The 20,003-nt window shown below is 34.7% G+C and overlaps 3 protein-coding genes across 3 annotated transcripts; all 3 read right to left on the reverse strand.

Moving 5' to 3' along the window:
* LOC8262626 (putative disease resistance RPP13-like protein 1) lies at window positions 1-5,554 on the reverse strand. Its single transcript, XM_048371775.1, has 2 exons — window positions 4,949-5,554; window positions 1-4,287 (listed from the first exon to the last, which is right to left on the reverse strand). The coding sequence occupies exon 2, from the start codon at window positions 4,236-4,238 to the stop codon at window positions 174-176; it is 4,065 nt and encodes a 1,354-aa protein (XP_048227732.1). The 5' UTR covers window positions 4,239-4,287; window positions 4,949-5,554; the 3' UTR covers window positions 1-173.
* A 131-nt stretch (window positions 5,555-5,685) lies between these two features.
* Window positions 5,686-8,889, reverse strand: LOC8262625 (pentatricopeptide repeat-containing protein At1g14470). Its single transcript, XM_048371776.1, has one exon. The coding sequence runs from the start codon at window positions 8,674-8,676 to the stop codon at window positions 6,400-6,402; it is 2,277 nt and encodes a 758-aa protein (XP_048227733.1). The 5' UTR covers window positions 8,677-8,889; the 3' UTR covers window positions 5,686-6,399.
* A 71-nt stretch (window positions 8,890-8,960) lies between these two features.
* Window positions 8,961-15,867, reverse strand: LOC8262624 (protein STICHEL). Its single transcript, XM_015719308.3, has 6 exons — window positions 13,098-15,867; window positions 12,717-12,936; window positions 11,605-12,147; window positions 10,459-11,263; window positions 9,431-9,503; window positions 8,961-9,327 (listed from the first exon to the last, which is right to left on the reverse strand). The coding sequence occupies exons 1-6, from the start codon at window positions 15,195-15,197 to the stop codon at window positions 9,226-9,228; spliced, it is 3,843 nt and encodes a 1,280-aa protein (XP_015574794.1). The 5' UTR covers window positions 15,198-15,867; the 3' UTR covers window positions 8,961-9,225.
* Between the last annotated feature and the right edge of the window lie 4,136 nt (window positions 15,868-20,003).

The following is a 20,003-nucleotide window of genomic DNA, read 5'->3' on the forward strand; positions in this document are numbered from 1 at the left end:
TTAGAAAACCACACATCGTAATAAGATTCAGAAGCTGTTATTCCTCTGGAATGAACATGGAATCGGTGGAAGTAAAGACTAATCTAGAACAGAGAACGACAAGATCTGAAGAATCACGATCTGTAGTTCAACACCTTTGCTTTATAGTGCAGAAAACTTCTCATACTTACAGTTCATTGTAGTAATATTTCATCAATCTCAACACGAGGGATATTGGCTATAATAGATGCATATTTTCCTTTCTTATTCAGCAGCTGTCTTTTCAGCATAGGACAATCCAAGATTTCTAGGACAGAAAGAGTGACAGGCAGCCCTTCCTTCGGCAATGATCGGAGCTTAGGACACTCGGTAATTTCCAATACCTCAAGTGAGGTAAGGTGTTGGAGTGCCATGGATAAAGACTCTAGATTGAGGAGCTTCCCAATGCGTAGTGAAATTAGAGTTGCAGGAAGCCGACAGTCTTGTGCGAAGGACACCAAATTTGGACATCCACCAGAAATAGTCAAGTCCTTGAGGAACAGGAGTCTATGTAATCCCCACTCAGATAAGTGCGGGAGATTCTCGCAATTACTGACCCGAATTGATGTTAGATTGGAGGGCAACCCGCCTTCAGGAAATGACAAAATACCTGGACAACTAGATACTCCTAAATGCTGGAGTGCTGTAAGGCTTTGCATATTGTCAGGCAGGGACTTGAGATTAGGACAATTAAAGACATAAAACCTTCTCAAATTCAAAGAAGGTAGGCCTCTTTCTGGGAATGATTCTAGACCAGCACAATAGCTTATATGCAGTTCAATAAGATGAGAGAAGCAATGCAGGCACTCAGGTAAGGTTATTAGATTTGAATACTTCCTCACACTAAGGCACTCAAGTGACAGAGTATTCTGCAACGTCGGTCTTGCAAATGATTCCAACCGCATACAATCCCATATCTTAAGAACTTTCAGGCTGGCTGGTAACTCACCTCTTGGAAAAAATTTTAGAGATGGACATTTAATGATTTCCAAGCTCTCAAGATGGGATATATTATTGTTGCTCTCATTGTTTCTTTGCATCACTATTCCTTCAGGTAGGCATTCCAGAGCTTCACATTCTTCAAGAATAAGATGTCTAAGCATGAATGGAGACCCTGGCTCAGGAAATGACAAAATTTTTGGACATCTCTTGATCTTCAAGTCTGCGAGTGAGGTGAAGCTAAACAAACCATCTGGTAACTCTTTCAAGTTATTGCAGTTACACAGTTCTAATTTTTCAAGTCTGCTGAGTAGCATATGATCTCCAGCCTGTCTTAAAGTAGTCAGTTCACTGCAATTAATAATGTTCATAACTTTAAGTGCCAGTGAGGACTGCACAACTCTTTCTGGAAACTGGTTAAAATTTGAAATGCCCCGAAGTTGCAAGTTAAAGAGTGTAGATGAGATGAGATTTACTACACTCGTTACTGCCGTCTCCTTGCATTCTTCCAAATTCACGTCGCAGAGAGATGAAGGCCTAGAAAACTCAACTTCCAAACATGGACATTTACTAATGTCAAGTTTTCTGAGTGATGGTAGGTAGTTTGGCAACCTCCTTACTAACTTGGGACAATTCCTTATGCAAAGCTCACAGAGGCTAGGGAATTCACTGACAAAAGCTTCCTCTGGGATTGCAGAACACCAGTCCTCCCATTCTAACATATCACTAAATGTTAATATCTTCAAGAATGGGAAAGGCGTGAAGGAGGAATCTTCCCCATAGAACTCCAGACCTATACTTTTTAAACTATGCATGCCTTCAATGCACAAATCCTCAAGAAAGGGCAATCTCCCAAGTGACGGCAATGATGAGCATTTTGTGCAGTTTTTGAGAGTTAAACCATTGAGGTTAGAGAATGAAGGATGTCCAATCCAACTCGGAAATGTCACACCTGCATAAAACTCAATTTTCAAAGCTTTCAGGTTCTTATGAGGTTGCAGCATGTCAAGGACATCAATATCCAATGTCTCAACCCTTTCATTTTGAAATTCATTATTACTGCTCCATTTCATGACTAACTCTTGAAGATCATGCTTAAACTGTAAGTTTGCTCCCCCAGCATCAAAGACATTTTCCACATTATGCAAGCCAGTAATGGTTAGCTTCCCACGAAGACGCAACATGTCCCTCAGTTCTGTTAATTTTGATCCGGCACTATTCCCCACCATAAATTTGGTTAATGTCCGCAAATTTTTCAGTTTACCAATCAGTAAAGGAAGCTCTCGCAGTTGTTTCGTATTAGTAATGTCTAGATGACGCAGATTAATGAGGTTCACAATGCCTGCAGGCAACTTTGAAAGAGCACCACAACTATGTAAGACTAGTGATTGCAGATTGTGGAGAGCACTCACGGACTCGGGCAAGGTTTTGATCAAAGTGTGGGATAAGTCAAGGTATCGCAAGTGTTTTAGCTTGCCAATCAGATTTGGCAGCACATTTATGCAATAGCCACTCAAGGACAGCACCCGCAGACGTCTTAGTTTTGGAAGCAATTCATACATTATGTTCCCTGTAATGTAAAAATTACGCCAACTAACAGCAACGTGAATTGGCAGCGGTAAGAAAGTCCTCAAATTTTGAGCTTTATAAAGAACCTCAAATTTTTTGAAGACTTCATATCGATTACGAATATAAGACACATGCCTAGCTTTCTGCACGTTCCCTAACCTTTCCTCCAACCTGAAGCAGACATCTCCAGCTACATACTGAGCTAAATCATTGATGAGATCATGCATTACATATCGCAGTCCATTTTTGGTTGATTGTTGAAATAATGATCTCGATAGTAGATCATCAAAGTACTTCGCTCCCAAGTTTTCCATTCTTTTTGTTCCTTTTGGCTGTTGCAAAAAACCTTCGGCCATCCACAAAAGAATTAACTCCTCTTTGCTGAATTCATAGTCCTTCGGAAAAATTGAGCAGTAAGCAAAACACTGCTTCAAGTGAGAAGGCAGATGATGATAGCTCAACCTTAGAGCCGGAAGAATACCACTTTGCTCTTCCGATAGGTCCCATATTTTGCTGCTAAATATATCCTCCCACTCATCCTGGCTCACTTTTGTGTGCAAGAGGCTTCCAAGTGTCTTTGCTGCCAAAGGCAGGCCTTTACATTTTTCCACTATTCCCTCGCCAATTTCTTTTAAGCTCGGATGTGCATCAAAGTTGTTAGTTCCCAATGAAAGTTGTGTGAATAGCAGCAAACAACTATCATATGGCAACTCCTTTAGATGGTAAATTGCAACAGAACCCATGACGGATGCAACGCTTTCACATCGAGTAGTGACAAGTATTTTACTCCCTGGTGCTCCATTACTAAAAGGACTGCAAAGGGCATCCCAGTATTGGTAGTTCTCGTTCCAAACATCATCTAGAACAAGCAGAAACCTTTTTTCTGTCAGGATATCTTGTAGTCTTCCCTGAAGCAAATTTAGATTGGAGCCAACACTCCTGTTTGTGATTGATTCGAGAATGGATTTCGTTATGTTTAAAACATCAAATTCGTCAGATACACAAGCCCATACTTTTAGATCAAAAGAATCCTTCACTTTGGTATCATTAAAGACGAGTTGTGCAAGAGTAGTCTTGCCTACCCCACCCATGCCTATGATTGCAATTACACACACTTTGCTATCATTCGCATAATCCGTCAGCAATAATTCAAGTACAGCCTCTTTATCTCTTTCCCTGCCAAAAACCTGAGTTTCATTTACCAAAGAAGTTGTGGGCAACCTTTTTCTTACTTTAGTGGAGCTTCCTTCCAAATTTTCCCTCAAATTCAGGTAATTTTTTTGATTAGATATGGCTTGCAATCTAGTAGTAATCCCTTTCATTTTTGATATCATCCTAACTCTAAACACAGAATTACTTGAAATAAGACCGTTACAAGTATGGATAAGCTTGAGTAGCTTACTTGTGTTGGCTTCTGATTCAAAGATCAATCCACGATGCACAGCTTCTGTGGCAAATTCATCCAGTATGTCTTCTACATCATAAGCCAGGTCCCTAAGCTCAGCCAACCAAATCTTCACAAATTGATTTGTCAGCTGCTTCTCTTCTGCATCATCAAGAACTGCATGTATTTTAAGCAGTATCTTCTCCCATTTCTTGATATCAGCATAAACTTGTTCTTGCCTGGCAAACTTGAGCAACTCAGGAGAAGCCAATTTGTCAAACAATACTTGAAGGAAAGCAGATAAAACTGCTTCTCCAATTATAGACATGTTTGGCACAAGGAAGGCACAAATGGCAGTTAAGCTGGCTTTCCAGGACCTGTAAACAGCAAAATAATTTAGAAGATAAAAGCTATTATAATTCTTTTGGTGAAATTTAAGTAGTCCTGCTATGTTTTGGAATTGAAGTTGACTTATTCTTGGTTAGTAGAGTGGACTTTGCATGATAAAAGGTAGAAAAAGTATGCAAGATAAAGGGAAATTAAAAAAAATGCATAATCAGCTGTTGATTGTGATAGTATCCATATGCCTTCACCTAACATTGTATGGTGGGATTTCTAGTTTATGTGGCATTGACCTGACTTCCTCCATGTCCTTTTGTTAAAAGTAGGAAACAGAAAGAATAAAAAATAGTTGGTTATTGTTTACTCTACAACCTATTGATGTTTGTGCTAGAGTCCTTCAACAAAATAATTAAGAATTAAAACCCTGAATTTCCTAATTTGGTACTAATGATATGGCAAAATTTGTCAAAAGATACATCCAAAGCAGCGATGACGGCAGTGACCCACTTCATCCAAAATTAAATGGCAGGCGAATTGTTTCTTAATGTTTACATTTTATTTTGATTTGTTATTAACAAATTTTGGATTTTTATAAAATAAAAGAAAATCAAAGAACAATAAGAACTTTCATTTCAATTCTCAAAATTAACTGTTATCCATTCCTAATTTCGAAAATATAGCAGGGTAAGTTGATACCTTTAGCAGAACCAAACGCAATATCCCCTGGATTTTGCCCAATCCTTAGCCAGCAGCAAGGAAGAGTCTCAAGGATAATAATAGTGAGCCTGGGGGAAAATTCACTTCCCTAACAGCTCAAAATCCAACTCGTATTGTAAGAAAGACCTCGAATTTGAGGGTTCACTAGATATAAAGTATCTCTTCAACATGGGATAACCTGTTAGACTCTAAAATGATAGTTAGCCTTGCATCAAATCAAGTTTCAAGCGCATAGGTCGTTTATTTCTCTTTTTCTTCTGAATAAATTTAGATAAAAATAGGTGCATGCAATAACACTCTTCCTCCTGAACAGAGCAAGAACAACTCTGAAAAATCATCATCCCTTCACTTTAACAAGTTAATGGCTTAGTGAAGGTTCAAATTATTATTAAAGATCGCACTAGTAATTCCTGAAAGTTACAGTGCAACTACAATAAATACCTCAGTAAGAATACCTCAACATCTAGTTTGAGAACTTTTCTCTCTAGATTGCACAAGTGTATACTAATTTCGTTTATAGATGTATTTGATAAAGGCACCTGTCAAAATGGATAGGAATGCAGAGAAATATTGATAAATGTCAAGCAAAAAGTAGAATCAATTGGACACAGGTTCTTCAGAGGATTAGCTGCTAGTAATTTGTGCTAGCTCATAAAGGCCCCTTAACATTTTCTCCGTAACCAATCCTTTCATTTAGGATCAACATTTTCTCTGAGTACTTCTTGAACGAATTTATTTCTATGGAAAAAATGAACATTTTGCAGAAGTCTTTGCTAATGATTTTTGGAATATTGATAAATGTGGAAAGCAGATTCAATTGACACCACTTCTCGGAGAAATAGTTTCCATTACATTGTTATCACAGAAAAATCAACTTATATGTTCAGAATCACCAGAAGACTTGTTTTGTGCTGCTGGGCTTGCACCCGCATTCTGTGTTCAGATTTACTTGCCTTCTTGTGATCCATTCTGCAGTTTTTCTTTTCCAAATACAATTGTTAACTTTGAGATGATGTAGCCGTCCCTTCTGCTCAATGCGTTGTTAATATAGATCTTAGACCAAAATTCACCTTTAAGTTCATATCGCTGCAAGAAAATATGGCTTTGAAAATTTAATATACTTACAGAAAACAAAGCCCTTCATGACCAGAAGGAACAAGTGCATTGCCCTCATTGCAGTAGAAGCAAGAAGCAATGGCTACAATTTACTCACAAATTTGGCGCTAAGAATCCAAGTAGGAAGATGTTTCCAATTCAATAACTGAGACTCACGTGAATAGGCTTTCTTAGATGATGGAAATCCCCTGGTTACATTCGAAGTTGCTTAAGAGATGTAGGAGGTAAGCATCATTATTATACTCATCATTTTAGGTAATATTTTCCACCATATTCCCTCACCAAAATCATTACCTTGCTTTTTTTCTCTCACATTACCAATAGTCCTTGCAAGAGCATATCCCATCAATGAAATGGTGAAACCTGTTGTTATCTCTCACAATTATCTCCCTTCCCTCCAACTTCGAGATTATCTTTATAGCAGTATGACAATCCAGACACACCCTTAGGTTCTTCACCACCCTGATCACTGTCCCTGCTTCGCTAACAAGAAGGGCAAAGCAAATAGCCAGTTTCTCACTATGAGTTCCCACCATATTATCCTTCTCTTCCTCTTCAACATCTCTTAGTGCACAGCTCCTGTCAGCCATGTACCCCTGCCCTTGCATCTTGCTTCCTAATTCAGCCAAAAGTCTATAGATATCATCTGATAGTTCATGTGATCTGTCCCCAACTATGAACTTGTGTGTTTTACCTTTGTGTTCCACCCAACTCCATCCTGCTGTCTTTTTCACATCCACTTTCCTCATCATTCCTCTCACACGGTTGACATCGTCCCACCTCCCTGCTGAAGCATATATGTTAGAAAGCAAAACATAGTTTCCTGAATTTTGCGGTTCAAGCAGAAAGAGCATTCTTGCTGCATGTTCCCCATATTCAACTCTTTTATGAATTCGACTAGCATTTAAAAGAGACCCATAGACTCCAGCATGTGGCTCCATTGGCATGCAAGCTATTAATCTTTTTGCTTCATCTAGTTTTCCAACTCGACCTAACATATCAACCATGCATGCATAATGATCCACAACAGGAATTTTAATTGATTCGAAGACCTTACAGCCTTCTTCGACTAATCCTGCATGGCTGCAAGCTGTCAGGACACCGATATATGTTACATGATCTGGATCAACACCTTCCTCCTTCATGCTTAATAATAGTTTTATGGCTTCATTTCCCTCTCCATGAGCTGCAAACCCACCAATCAAGGAATTGTAAGACACCACATCTCTTGTTTCCATTTCTTGAAATATTCTTTGGGCTTCTTTCATGTTTCCACATTTTGAGTACATGAAAATCAAAGCATTATAGCCTGAAATAGTCAACTCAATCCTGTATTCAGAGATAAAATTAACTATCCAAGTACCCAACTCCAAAGCCCCTAGATGTCCGCAGGCTGAGATGATACTCACCATAGTTACCTCATCTGGCTGCGAGTCTTTAGCATCAATCATTTCTTTGAAAAGTTCAATTGCCATTGCTGACTGCCCATTTTGAGCATAACCTGAAATCATTGTGTTCCATGAAACAGCATCTCTTTCTGGCATCTTATCAAAAAGATCTCTAGCGGAAAGCAAATCACCAACCCTTGTATATGCCGAAATCATGGCATTCCAAGTACTAGAATTCCTAGAAACACCTAGCTCATTAAAAATGCCCCTCGCAGCTTCAAGATTCCCACACTTTGCATTCATATCAAGCAAAGCTGTCTTGACAAAATAATTCATCTTGATCTTCCTTTTGTCGAGCAATTTCACAAATGACTCTGCACGGCAAGGATCCCCACACGATGAACAAGAAGATATCACAGTAGCCCATGTAGTTTCATTAGGCTGAACTCCTAACCTAATCATATGATTAAACAACTTCAAGGCCTCTTCTACAAACCCATTTTGTGCATAGCCTGAAATAATTGCATTCCAAGAAACAATATTTTTGACTGGCATATCATCAAAATACTTCCTTGCACTATCCAATTCCTTTATCTTCGAAAACCCAGTAACCATTGCAGTCCAAGTTATAACATTCCTCTCAGGCGTCATACTAAACAGACTACAAGCCTCAGTTTCATTTCCACACTTCCAATACCCACAAATCATCGAATTCCAATCCGCAAGACTTCGCTCAGTCATTTCATCAAACAGCTTCCTCGCATTCTCGATTAGAGAATGTTTTGCATACATATCCAAGATGACATTACGAATATAAGGATCAGACTGATGACCCAATTTCAAAATATGGGCATGGAAGAGAATACCATCTTTACCAGAAGATTTAATGACAAGTGGGTATAAAGATGCATCAAGTTTTATACGGCAGTAAATGCGTTTGAAGAAAGATAGAAGTTCATCTTGGAAACCCAACTGGGAATAGTATTTGAGCATGGAAGTGAAGACATGGATATTTGGGTTTGGGGTAGAATTGAAAACGTGAAGTGTATAGATTGGTGGCGCGTGGAGGCGCGTGCAGTGGGTGATGAGAAGTGACACCCAGTAGTTGTGGTGATGGAGGGAATTTTGAATGAGGTGGACATGGAGCTGCCTCAATTGATTGAAAATAGTTACTCTGGTTATTTTGTTGACCAAATGTAACATGACAAAGTGTCAGTTACTTCTGAATTTGTCTTTCAACTACTTGTGTCTTTTAATTAACCAAGTTTGGGTTGATAGTTAAAGACCTGAAGAATAGAAATAGAGAAATTTTTCTCATCAGGTGTGCTGTTGAGAAATGAGAAGCATTGCAATTGGCAATAATAGTTGATGAGAGAAGTGTCATTCTGTTGGTGTTTTGAGTCCAAAAAGAAGATTTGAACGAGCTGTCTTTGCTAATCATGCTTTTTACCAATTACTAGTCTAATATAAAAACATTTGGAAACTGCTAAATACCAGGAGTTCCTGCAAGTTTTCTCACAGTTCTTTTTTATTGACAAGATTTGAGGAAAATAAATAAATAAAAAGCTGTTGATGAACTAAATTCCAAAGTTCAACAGCAAGAAAACCTTTACATAAAACATTTTCCTCATAGCTGCATCTTTCAAGAAATAGCTTCACCTGAAGATTAAATACAGAAAAAGAATTATATATGTGAAGTGACTGACATTGTAACTAAAAATCCAACTCTTTGTATTTGCTGACTTCCTTTTTTTATCTTTTAATCCTGTTCTCTGTTTTCTTATGCTTTCCACACTCCCCAAACAAGGAAAATCGTCCGCCTTTGCCTCTATACCGAACAGGGGTTCCATTAACCTATATAAGTGCAGGAAAAAAACAAACAGAAAAAGAAACATCCTTTACTGAAAGGAAACACCTTTACTTACTTAACAGAATCAAGAATGTGATACAACTTTACCTTGTGAGATTTGTTGGCATTCCAACAGAAAAGCCCGCTGCAACCTCCACCCGCTGAACTTGATTCATATCCCCTGAGGCACAAGGCAAGAATGAGTTTCAGAAGGATCTAATAAATGTATTCATTAGGCAGGAAAATTACTGATGCTGAAGAAACAAAAAAAGCAAAACAAACAAAATAAATTTCACCCTACAGTGTATGGAGAAAATTCACATTTTGCTACTTTCAAGTGAAGACTACTTTAGCCTATCACCAAGGTCATCCTAAAACAGATATTGACGTTCAAATTACGGATAATATTCGGTGAACGTTATGCTGTACATTCTCTAATATATTCGTCCAACTTCCAGCTGTAATCAGTTGTACTGCAGTCCTGACAGGATTATTACATAGATTCCGTCTGTTCATGTAATGACCTACTGCATTAAACAGTTTCTTCTGAACAAAGAATGTCGTGGAAAGGAATTATAACTGTAAATAGGCTGAGAACTCGAGACTCCCATTCAATATTGTAAATCAAGAAGAAAAACTTTCAAATTCAGAAGCAGAATAGATGCATTATAAAGCAAGGATGAAATATTTATTAATATGTTCTTTTGGAGATGCACTATCTGCGTAAAATGAAATAGTGGAATGCGAAAATTCAATAATAAGAAAAGATTTTATGCTGATACAGTGTGGAAAGTTTTATGAGCTTCAAAAGCGATTTTAAGTCCGGGAAGACCAGTACCCCCCTTAAATAGGCAATTTCATCCTATGAATTATTATCTGTATTATTCTGGAACTGAGCTTATGAATCTGGCAAGTTTTTTGTAAATTGTTTTACTAGTTCAGTTATGCATATGCATGTCTCTGAATATCTTGATTTTGAATGCAGCCAAAAAGTTTTAAAAGCCAGGCTAATCAATTCACCAGCAACATGATTTGCTAACCATATTCAAGAAACTGAAGTGTGGCAATTTTATGCTAGGATAAAGCTTTATAAAGACTTGACAAGAATAATCACAAGAGATCAGCAAAAGACTCACAGGCTTTCTTTGTTTAGATTGCCTACAAAGTTGCTGCCATGCAACAAGCTTGGAGATATTGGATAATGATCAGCCCTTTTACCAATCTGGTCCTTATGAAGCACCCTCCGCTCTTCCATCTTCAAAACTTTGAGTTCATCATTTAGTTCATGTTCCCAATGCTGAGACGATAAAGCCATTGAACTTGCAGATTCCATTTGATTCTGTTGACAATCTTCTTGAGGCAGCACCTGATTCTTCTCAGGTTTCAAGCGACTCAGTGATCCTGGTGTGCCTTTTTCTGCAGCCTGTAGCCAGGCAGTTTCCAACCTCTGCTCGCGGATGATAGATTCTATTCTCTGCATTGGTAATTCCTGCCCTGTTTCTTTCACCCCATCGCTTTCAGTATTGGCTTCTGGAAGTAACTCTGCAGATAGAGACGTAGATTGAAAACTACTATCCAGCAGTGTCAAGGACTTCAAATAATCTCCTGATCCTCCTTTCAGCTTGCTATCCAAATCATTAAAGCTTCCTCTCGATAATTTTCTTGACTCCTGTTGAGCATCAGAGTAACCATTTACTGGGTTCACACAATTTGCTTTTTTTTCCTGCTCAATTGCCATGGTTGCTTCTACCTGCTTCTGAATTTGTAACTCACTTTGGTTTACACAATTCATAGAATCCTCACCATCTGGCACAAAAATAATTCTCACCTCTACATTGCATCTCAGAACCATTTCAATAGAATTTGTGATGCTGCTCATAAACCTTTCAGCTCTGGCTTTAATATCTTCATCTCCAAAGGCAACATATACAACCAAAGCACCTGCAAGCAGAGCCATGCTAAATTTGAGGTATAATAGCAGAAGGAGAGAAGAAGAAAGAGGGAACACAGGCGACATACATGCATAAAGGTATCTGTGATCAGGGATACTTCAAAAGTCAACCATTACACAATCTTATTGAGCAATCCATTCAAACATCAATTAAATTAACTTTTTATAACATGTTTACTTTGTGTATATGCCAGCAAAGAAAATTAGAGAAAGCAACTAACTTGCTTGAGAATGAAATAATTTCACAAGTTTTATGTAGGAATGAGAAAATAACTTGATAGACAATAGCTACCACATAAACTACAGCAAAAAGAATAACTTATGGATGTACCTTCAACTTCAGATAAGGAGAAAAGCTTTCCATGAGTATGTAAAAGCTGCCTGAGCGTATTTGAGTGACAATTTGCAATACACTTTTCCCAGATACGGTCCAATTTTTCTGCATTTCTGTATCTAAGAGGCATACTTTCAACCAGTTCATCATCACGTGAAGCTGACGACATACAGCTGTCGATTGAGTGACTAGGACGGAGCTTAGAATTGAAACCAAATTCTCCTCGATGGCTGGACTTTCCATTTATTGCTTTATACAAGGAAGCAGGTGAACTTGATCTACGAGACAAATACTGAGCATCTGACTTCTGCTTGTAAACAGTAACTTCTCTTGACGCACTTGAAGGATCCTCCTCTGTTGTCCTAGAACTCTGTCTCCTACTGCTGCTTGACTGAGTAAGATCTGGTGAAGGCACTGAACCGAGCTGTAAAAGAGTAGCTGTGAACCATGTTGAGCGGTCACTTGAAACTCTTAGCTGCTTCTCAGCCTCTGAAAGAAGCTTTAAAGCATGCTTTAATCTCTCCAATTCTGCTTCAGTCACTGAAAAACAATCAAGCCATCCACAGCGAATAGTTAAAGTATGCCAAAGGAGAAAATTTAATGTGCTTGCACATATGATTATATTCATAGGCATTTCTAGTCATGTAATTTATGAAATTAAGGTTATGCCAGGTCAACTTGGAATCAAGTATATGAAATACTGGCCATATCTCCATATAACCACAGTGAACTTCAGTTAGATACATCTCAAAAGTAATGAGATCTTCTTGCTTCAGGCGTAGATCTACATTCATTCATAACTCGGAAGCCCTTCCCCAGAATAAACAAAACTATAGAAAGAGCATGTTTCATTTTATAGCTACAATCAGAAATCACTAGGTAAAGAAAGCTAGTCAGTCCATGCATTGTTTTAGTCAGGTGGTTAAAAGCCTTCATTTTTAATAGTCAATCCGAGAGTTTTCCTGTCAGTTTATCTGATATAGAAACCAGATTCACCTGAATGTTTCTTTCCAACTGTATGCATAAATCTTATTTTCTGAAATATAAACTTGGAAGTTGTAGAAAAGTTTTTCCCATCACAGTATAAAAGTTAAAGACTTGATACTCACAGCTCCGCCCACCAAACAACGATATGCTATATTTGGCATCAGCAACATTGTGAGTTCCAGCAATGATATCCATAATGAGGCTCGCAAGTTGAGACATCAAAACTAATGGATCAACACCAGAGTGCAACAAATCCCTGGCTCTTTTCACTGTTTCTGCAGTGTCTGAAGACATTGACAGCTCCAAAAGTTCCAGTAATTTCTCGTCTGGGACAACACCCACCTAAAAAGATGGAAAATAGGATAGGTAAGTCCAAACTACACAATAAAAAATTGGGAATTTCTCTATCAAGCTACCTACTCTTTACCTGGTAAAGACAGAAAGATAAGTTGAACGTATCAATTTATGAAGAAGTTAAAGATAAAATGATGGATAGAACTCACAAGCTCATTTACAAGAGATGTAGTTATCCTCTTTCCTAACAAACTCAATTGATCTAACATAGTTTCCGCATCTCGAAGTGAGCCATCTGCATTTAAAGCAATCAAATCCAAAGCATCCAATTCAACATCCAGATTTTCTTCTGAAGAAACTTTCCTCAATCTAGCCACAATATCCCCATCCTTAATTTTGTTAAATAGGTATTTCTGGCACCGTGATTGTACAGTTCGCGGCACATTGTCAGGATCAGTTGTTATAAATATGAACACAACTCGTTGTGGTGGTTCTTCAAGAAATTTAAGAAATGCCAGCCACATCTTAGAAGGCAACAAGTGGCATTCATCAATAAGAAAAACCTTATAACGAGAAGATCCTGTTGGGGGCCATTGTGAAACCTTCTTCAAGAGATGCCTAACTTTATCAATTCCCTTCTTGTTGGTGCCATCAACTTCCCAAAGGTCTCTGGCCTTACCAGAAATGAAATCAGAACAATCCCTGCAGTATCCACAAGGTTTTGTTTCTTCTGTAGATATACAATTTAAAGCAGAAGCAAAAATCCTGGCTGTTGATGTTTTTCCAGTCCCACGGGGCCCTTGGAAAAGATAAACTGGAGCAATCCTCCCTCTGGAGATAGCATTAATAAGAGACTGAACCACAATGTTCTGTCCAATCACTTCACCAAAGAAGAGTGGCTTGTATTTCTGGCTTAAACTTCTAATATTTTCAGGAGTACCTTCCTCTTCACCATCACCATTTAGAGCTACAATCTCTAACCCATCTTGGCTCCTACAACTAGACCACCTCCTTCCATCCAATCTACTCAAGGCCTCTAAATCAAGCTCTCCAAAGTTAGTGGAGAGCTCATCATCACTATTCCCAGTTCCAATAGATGACCCTCCTCTGCCATCGCTATTTGCAAGCAAAGGAAGAAGTCCTTGGGCACTTCTGGAAGAAATTCTTCTCTTATTATAAACTGATGAAGAATGCCAACGCCTATGATACATTGACTGCCTACCACACAGCATGCTAGTCCCTTTCCTCTGTATAGTATCTGAGAGGGAAGGAGAGCAACAACTTCCACATACCCCTCTGTGTCTCGGAGTTCTTTTAGACCAATAGCAAGGGATACCACATCCCTGGCGACCCGGTAAATCCAAGTGGTCATCCACCTCATCATCCCCATCATTCACTGAGGCTGTGGTGCCATCCCAAGACCCAACAGTACTCGGGTTATGATTACAGTACCTATTATAGGAACTAGTGGACAATGCAGGTGTGCTATAGGTGTAAGAAGAGTCTTCTTTTCGACTTATTCTCAACAATTTAGATGGAGAATGAGACCAACGTTTATGCTTTAGTTTTATTAATAATGGAGATGCACCAGAAATCTTTCTTAGATCCTCAGAATTACTATAATCTTCAGTATCATCAGACTGCTCAACAGAATCTTCCCTTCCTAAACCTAAAGCAATTGAAGGATGACTCTTGAGCAATCTTCTCAAATTAATTTCTTTTTGTTGATATCTAGACAAAATATCCAAATGGGTATCAGTTTTCTTACTTTTTTTCTTGATCCCCATTGCTCTTCTCATTGATGGAGATACAAGATTGGCATCTCTACACCTGAAAATCATTGAAGAAGACCTGCTGTCACCCAAGTAAGTATCACTCTTGGAATCAGCAGCATTCCTTGCATCACTCAAGCTATCATCAACACTGTCTTGAACGGAACGAGACTCATAATCTTCATCAAGATCATTTCTAGCAATTGCACTCTTTTCACTGGAGGATTTTTGAGTCTTCCAATTATACAAGAACACTCTTTTCTCTTTCCCATTATTCCTAAAATAAGAATCCATATGGGAGTTACTATTATGGCCATTTGGGATTACATTCTCATTATCAAACTGTTTCCAGGCAGAAGTAGAAGCAGCAGCAGCAGCAGCTAGAGTTGCAGCTGCTGCAGATCTAGAGGAACTAATTGGTGACTTCCAAGAAGAAGTAGTTCCTGGATCACGCAAAACCCTTGCTGCTTTTCTGATTTGAGTAAGCTCCTTCTTCAAATGGAGTCTACTTGGATCAGAAACTCTCATTTCTGACATCTTTCTGCTTCTTCTTCTTCTTCTTCTTCCTCTTCTATTCTTTTAGAATCTTCACCCCAAAAAGTTACTGTTTGATCAAGAGGCACTTTGACGGTGAAAAACCCACCCAAAAAACATTTTTTATAACAAAAAGAAAATCAGTTCGTGATCAAGAACTGAAAACCCCACCAAGAAAACCATATTTAGAGCAGAACCCATTTTTTCATTTCATTTGTAGATGGACAGGCATTTCATTTGTTAAAAAATTTATATCAACAGAAGCATTAATGATTAACGGGTGTGATAGCAATGGCAGTAGTAGTAAGTGGTGTAGAAAATGGAGACAATGAAGAAGGGATCTGACAAGATTTTGACAGTTTTGAATCAGTAGAATACAGATTACGGAGAGTGGGGCTTGGATAATAAAATGATATGAATTGGGATATGCTTATGATATCATATGAAATGTGATTCCTTTTATTATTTCTTTTTTTTTTTAAATTTCTATCACTGTCTAAGCACTGCTACTCTACTGCTATTAGGGTTTCGATTTCGCGCCCCAAATGAAATCTTGAATGTTGAATCTTTTGTGTTTTCATTGGAGAGAGTGGAATAAAATAAATTTCATTTCTTTTTCCTTGGTTTTGGATATCCAAAATGAAAATAACCAAAACAAAACAACATACAGAAGAAAGCTTCTCAAAGACAGTGTAGTTCTTACTTTCTTGTTTTGTCCGGTTTTATTACAAAGGACCTCCCCTTTTTTCATCTTTAAGGTAAAAAGTAAAACATTTTTAATATAAATCAATTAAGTCCTAAAATTTAAAGGTATACTCTAATGGGGTACCAACGCTATTTGACAACTTATTTTCTCTAAATCAGTTCATTTGATTCTAAGCTATCATTTGATAGAATTAGTTGATCTATATCTCACTCCCCGCTCCAGTTGATTCATAGATGCAATATTATTAGAACAACATCGGTAATTTCTCATTTAATTTTTACCGACGATAAGTTTTTATTTTTAGAGCTAAGCCGATGATAGCTTCTTATATTTTAGAGTTAATTGGCAAAAAATATGACACTATCGAGTAATACTTATATGAAAAAGAAAGTAATACCTATAAAAAGACCTCAGGGTAGATTATTGGTCTTCATAGATCCATAATCGTTATTATCATTTCCATATGAGGTCAAATTTTATTTTATTTTTTTTTGTTAAAGGAAGGAAACAAAAATTGCAACTTCTGCTAATGATTTCCTTGATAATCTTAGACAACAAATAAGAATTAAAGTACAAATAGTTCCATATGAATCATTTGATTTTGTAATTTTCTGTAACAAAAAATGGGTTCTAAATGAAGAAACTTTGGGTATTTGAAAATTGCAAGTTTGAAAGATCTTGTGCAGACAGCACATGTACAACTTACAAGCATGCTTGATTGTCAATTTCTAGGTACACACACTTTCTTTTTCTTTTCTTTTTTAATTGAAATCATAAGTTCATGTAATCATGTTCCTAATTTAGAACCCATTGGTCCAAACTTGCTTTTGTCAAAATTGAATCCTTGGATTGTGACTTCTAATCCTCCATGCCAACTTTGTAGAAAAAAATAGTAGTTCAATAGTTTTACCAATTAAATCAATTTTTTATTATATATATATATAATCTGAATTCAAAAAATATTCACCTAAAATATATATGAAAATTTTATTGATGTATCATAAAACTTAACCTCTATTTATATATAAAACAATTTTATTTTACTGTAATATTAATTATAAAATTTAAAATATTATAAATTCTACTACGTTAAAATATTACTCTAATATTTTATTATTCTCAAAATATGATTAAATTTTCTAAAATAATAAAAACTCTATAAGGTTAACAAGGGGATATCAAAATCACAACATATAAAAATATTTGATTATACATGCTTTCTATTAAAATATACTTAAGTGTATTCAATTAATTAATAGTAAAATCCTATAAATATAATTATATTTTAAATAAAAAAAGTATAGTTTCTATCGTCTATATAACGTACTAATAAACGATTAATAATAAACATATTTTACAAGCTTTAGTGCCAATTGAATCCTAGTTTAAAAATAAAAATTGAAATAAATATACAAAATAAAGGAAAATGTGGAAAAGGGGAAAATTATATGTAAAGGAAAGAATATTTATAAATAGTAAGTAGTTGAAAATTGTCCTTTTTAATCTTGCCTTTAAATAATTACAATTATGAGGGTACTTGATCTAACCACTTTTGCCTTTAGTCAACAAGATTTGGAAAACAAAAAAATAATAATAATAAATAATAAATAAATATTTAATATCAAAATTAGTAATTATGGTCGCTAAAAATGGCTCCCCACCAATGAGTGAATAATTGACCAAAGAATATTAGAGTGTCACTAATCAATTTCTATAACTAGTAAAAGGATTGCAGTTTTTAGAAAGATCCTATGTCTAAGGCTTCAATTGTGCCCTAAATTTCATCCTTTCAAAGAGTAAGTCATAACTGTAAAATTAAATAAAATAATTTTTTTTTAATTTTGAATTAAACAAAAATTAATTTTCAAAATATTTTAAAAAACAATAAATAATTGATTAAATTTAGAATTGAAAAATCAAACTCAATTTAAAAAGTAAACAGAATTAAGTTAAATAATTTCAATTTTGTTTAATTCTCTAAATTTTTATATAATGGCATATGTATGAATACATACACATAATATAATGATTAATCTTTTATAATTGTATCATGGATGTCAATTAATCTAAGTAATTATTTAAATTATTCAATAATTACCTGTCTAGTTATATAATTTGATTATAATTACAAAATCTGTAATGATTTTCATATTACAAAGCAAAATTCTTCTAAACTCTTTTTTCCATTTTTTATCACATGATTTTGTATTATGTTTCTTTTTAACTAGATAAGTGCCACCTACTTAATTTTCATACTAATAAACTAATTATAAATTTATTATAACTAATAATACTATGAGTATCAAAATTATAAATTTGTTATAACTAATAGTACTATATCATAGATTCAATAAAATATTAATTAATTATACAATCAAATAATATATTTTTTATATTAAATTTTCTATTGGATATATAAACATGTTATATCTTTTTAAATTTTTTAACTATTTATTAATTTTATGATATACTTTTTCATTTTCTTTTTACATTATTTAATAATCTTTTGTTGTTTGTACTCTTTAATTTTTTTATTTGCTATATTTATAATATTTATATGAAATTAAATAAATAAAAGTATATCATAAAACTAAAAACTAAGTATTTTAATTATATAAATTAAATCAAATTAAATTATTTTCTTATAACTTAATTTAATATTTATTTATTTTTGAAATTATTTTGTTGATTTAGTATTTTATACTTTTAAATGTATGATACAATAATATTCTTTCATATTATTTTTAAATTTAATAAATTGTAGGAAATTTAATTTAAAAATTAATATTTTTGAGATAGAAAATAAAGGAGGATGAAAGGTGTAAATAAGATTAAAAAGAGAAATATTTCTTTAATTAATACAATAATTATTCTACAATAAGAATAAAGAAGTTAAGAAAATCTAATAAAAATAGAATAAGAAAAAATAATTCAAAGAAAAAAAAGACAATTAAATAATTAAAATTTATAATTAAGATGTCATATATTATAATACAATATTTGAAAAAAAATTATTTAAAATATAAATATTAAAAAAGAATTCTAAAAGGTATATAAAGATGAAAATTAAAGTATTGGAAGCTGTAATATCATATTTTCTAAAGTAGTAGAGAATATATTAAAACAGATTAATTTATTAAAAATTAAAATAATTAGTTTAAAAATTATATAATATACCATATAAAATTTTAAAAAAAATATTAAACACTACTTTCATATAGAAATTGAATTTTGCATTTAAAATTTGAATTTTGATGTTGACTTCTACAATTTTTGACATCTATTTTTAGAATAAGCCTTAAAAGAAAAGAAAAAAAGAAAGAGTTCATAAAATATAATTAGAAGAGTGAAGCTTTATGCACACTCACAACCATATATTTACTTTTTCAGTAAATGCATCTAAAGTACTCACATTGTCCACCTCTCCATTTATATTTCTGAAGCCATTCAATGTCAATCCACAAAGGAATACATTTTCTTTTTCTTTTTCTTTTCCTTTTCCACTTTTATCTCTAATTAATAACAATTTCTTTAATTTTATTTAAATTTTTCATTTCTACTTTTGATATATTGCATCCAATGAATGCTTGACAAATATAAAATAATTATAAATTTAAAAAATATGTCATTTATTTAAATATAAAACATTCAAAATATGTATGACCAAAAACTATCTATTTTGTTTCTTCTTTATCTTAATGCAATTATGAGAAGTATCACTTAATATTCATTAATTTTACATTGTAAAATTTGAATTAATAAATTTACTTAAGAGTTTGAATAATAGTGACACACATAAGTAGACAAGATTTTTGCTTTATCCTCCATATATAATAATTATCAAAGTGAAAGGGCATGTGATGTGGTGCACAAAAGACCTCTTTTGTTTATGTCTTTGCCTATCATTCTCTTTTATTTATGTCATTATCTTTCTTTTCTTTTTCTTTTTCTTTTTTTTTAATTTAAATTCTTTTAAGATATAATATTATTAATAGAAAACACCCCAATTCTCATTCTCCCACTCTCTTTCTAACATGTGATTTGATGGTTAAAGATTGATTTTGGACACAAGAAGTAACATGGTTTTACATGATAAATCAATT

This window comes from Ricinus communis, chromosome 3 (genome assembly GCF_019578655.1).
Source record: "Ricinus communis isolate WT05 ecotype wild-type chromosome 3, ASM1957865v1, whole genome shotgun sequence".
Classification (NCBI taxonomy): Eukaryota; Viridiplantae; Streptophyta; class Magnoliopsida; order Malpighiales; family Euphorbiaceae; genus Ricinus; species Ricinus communis.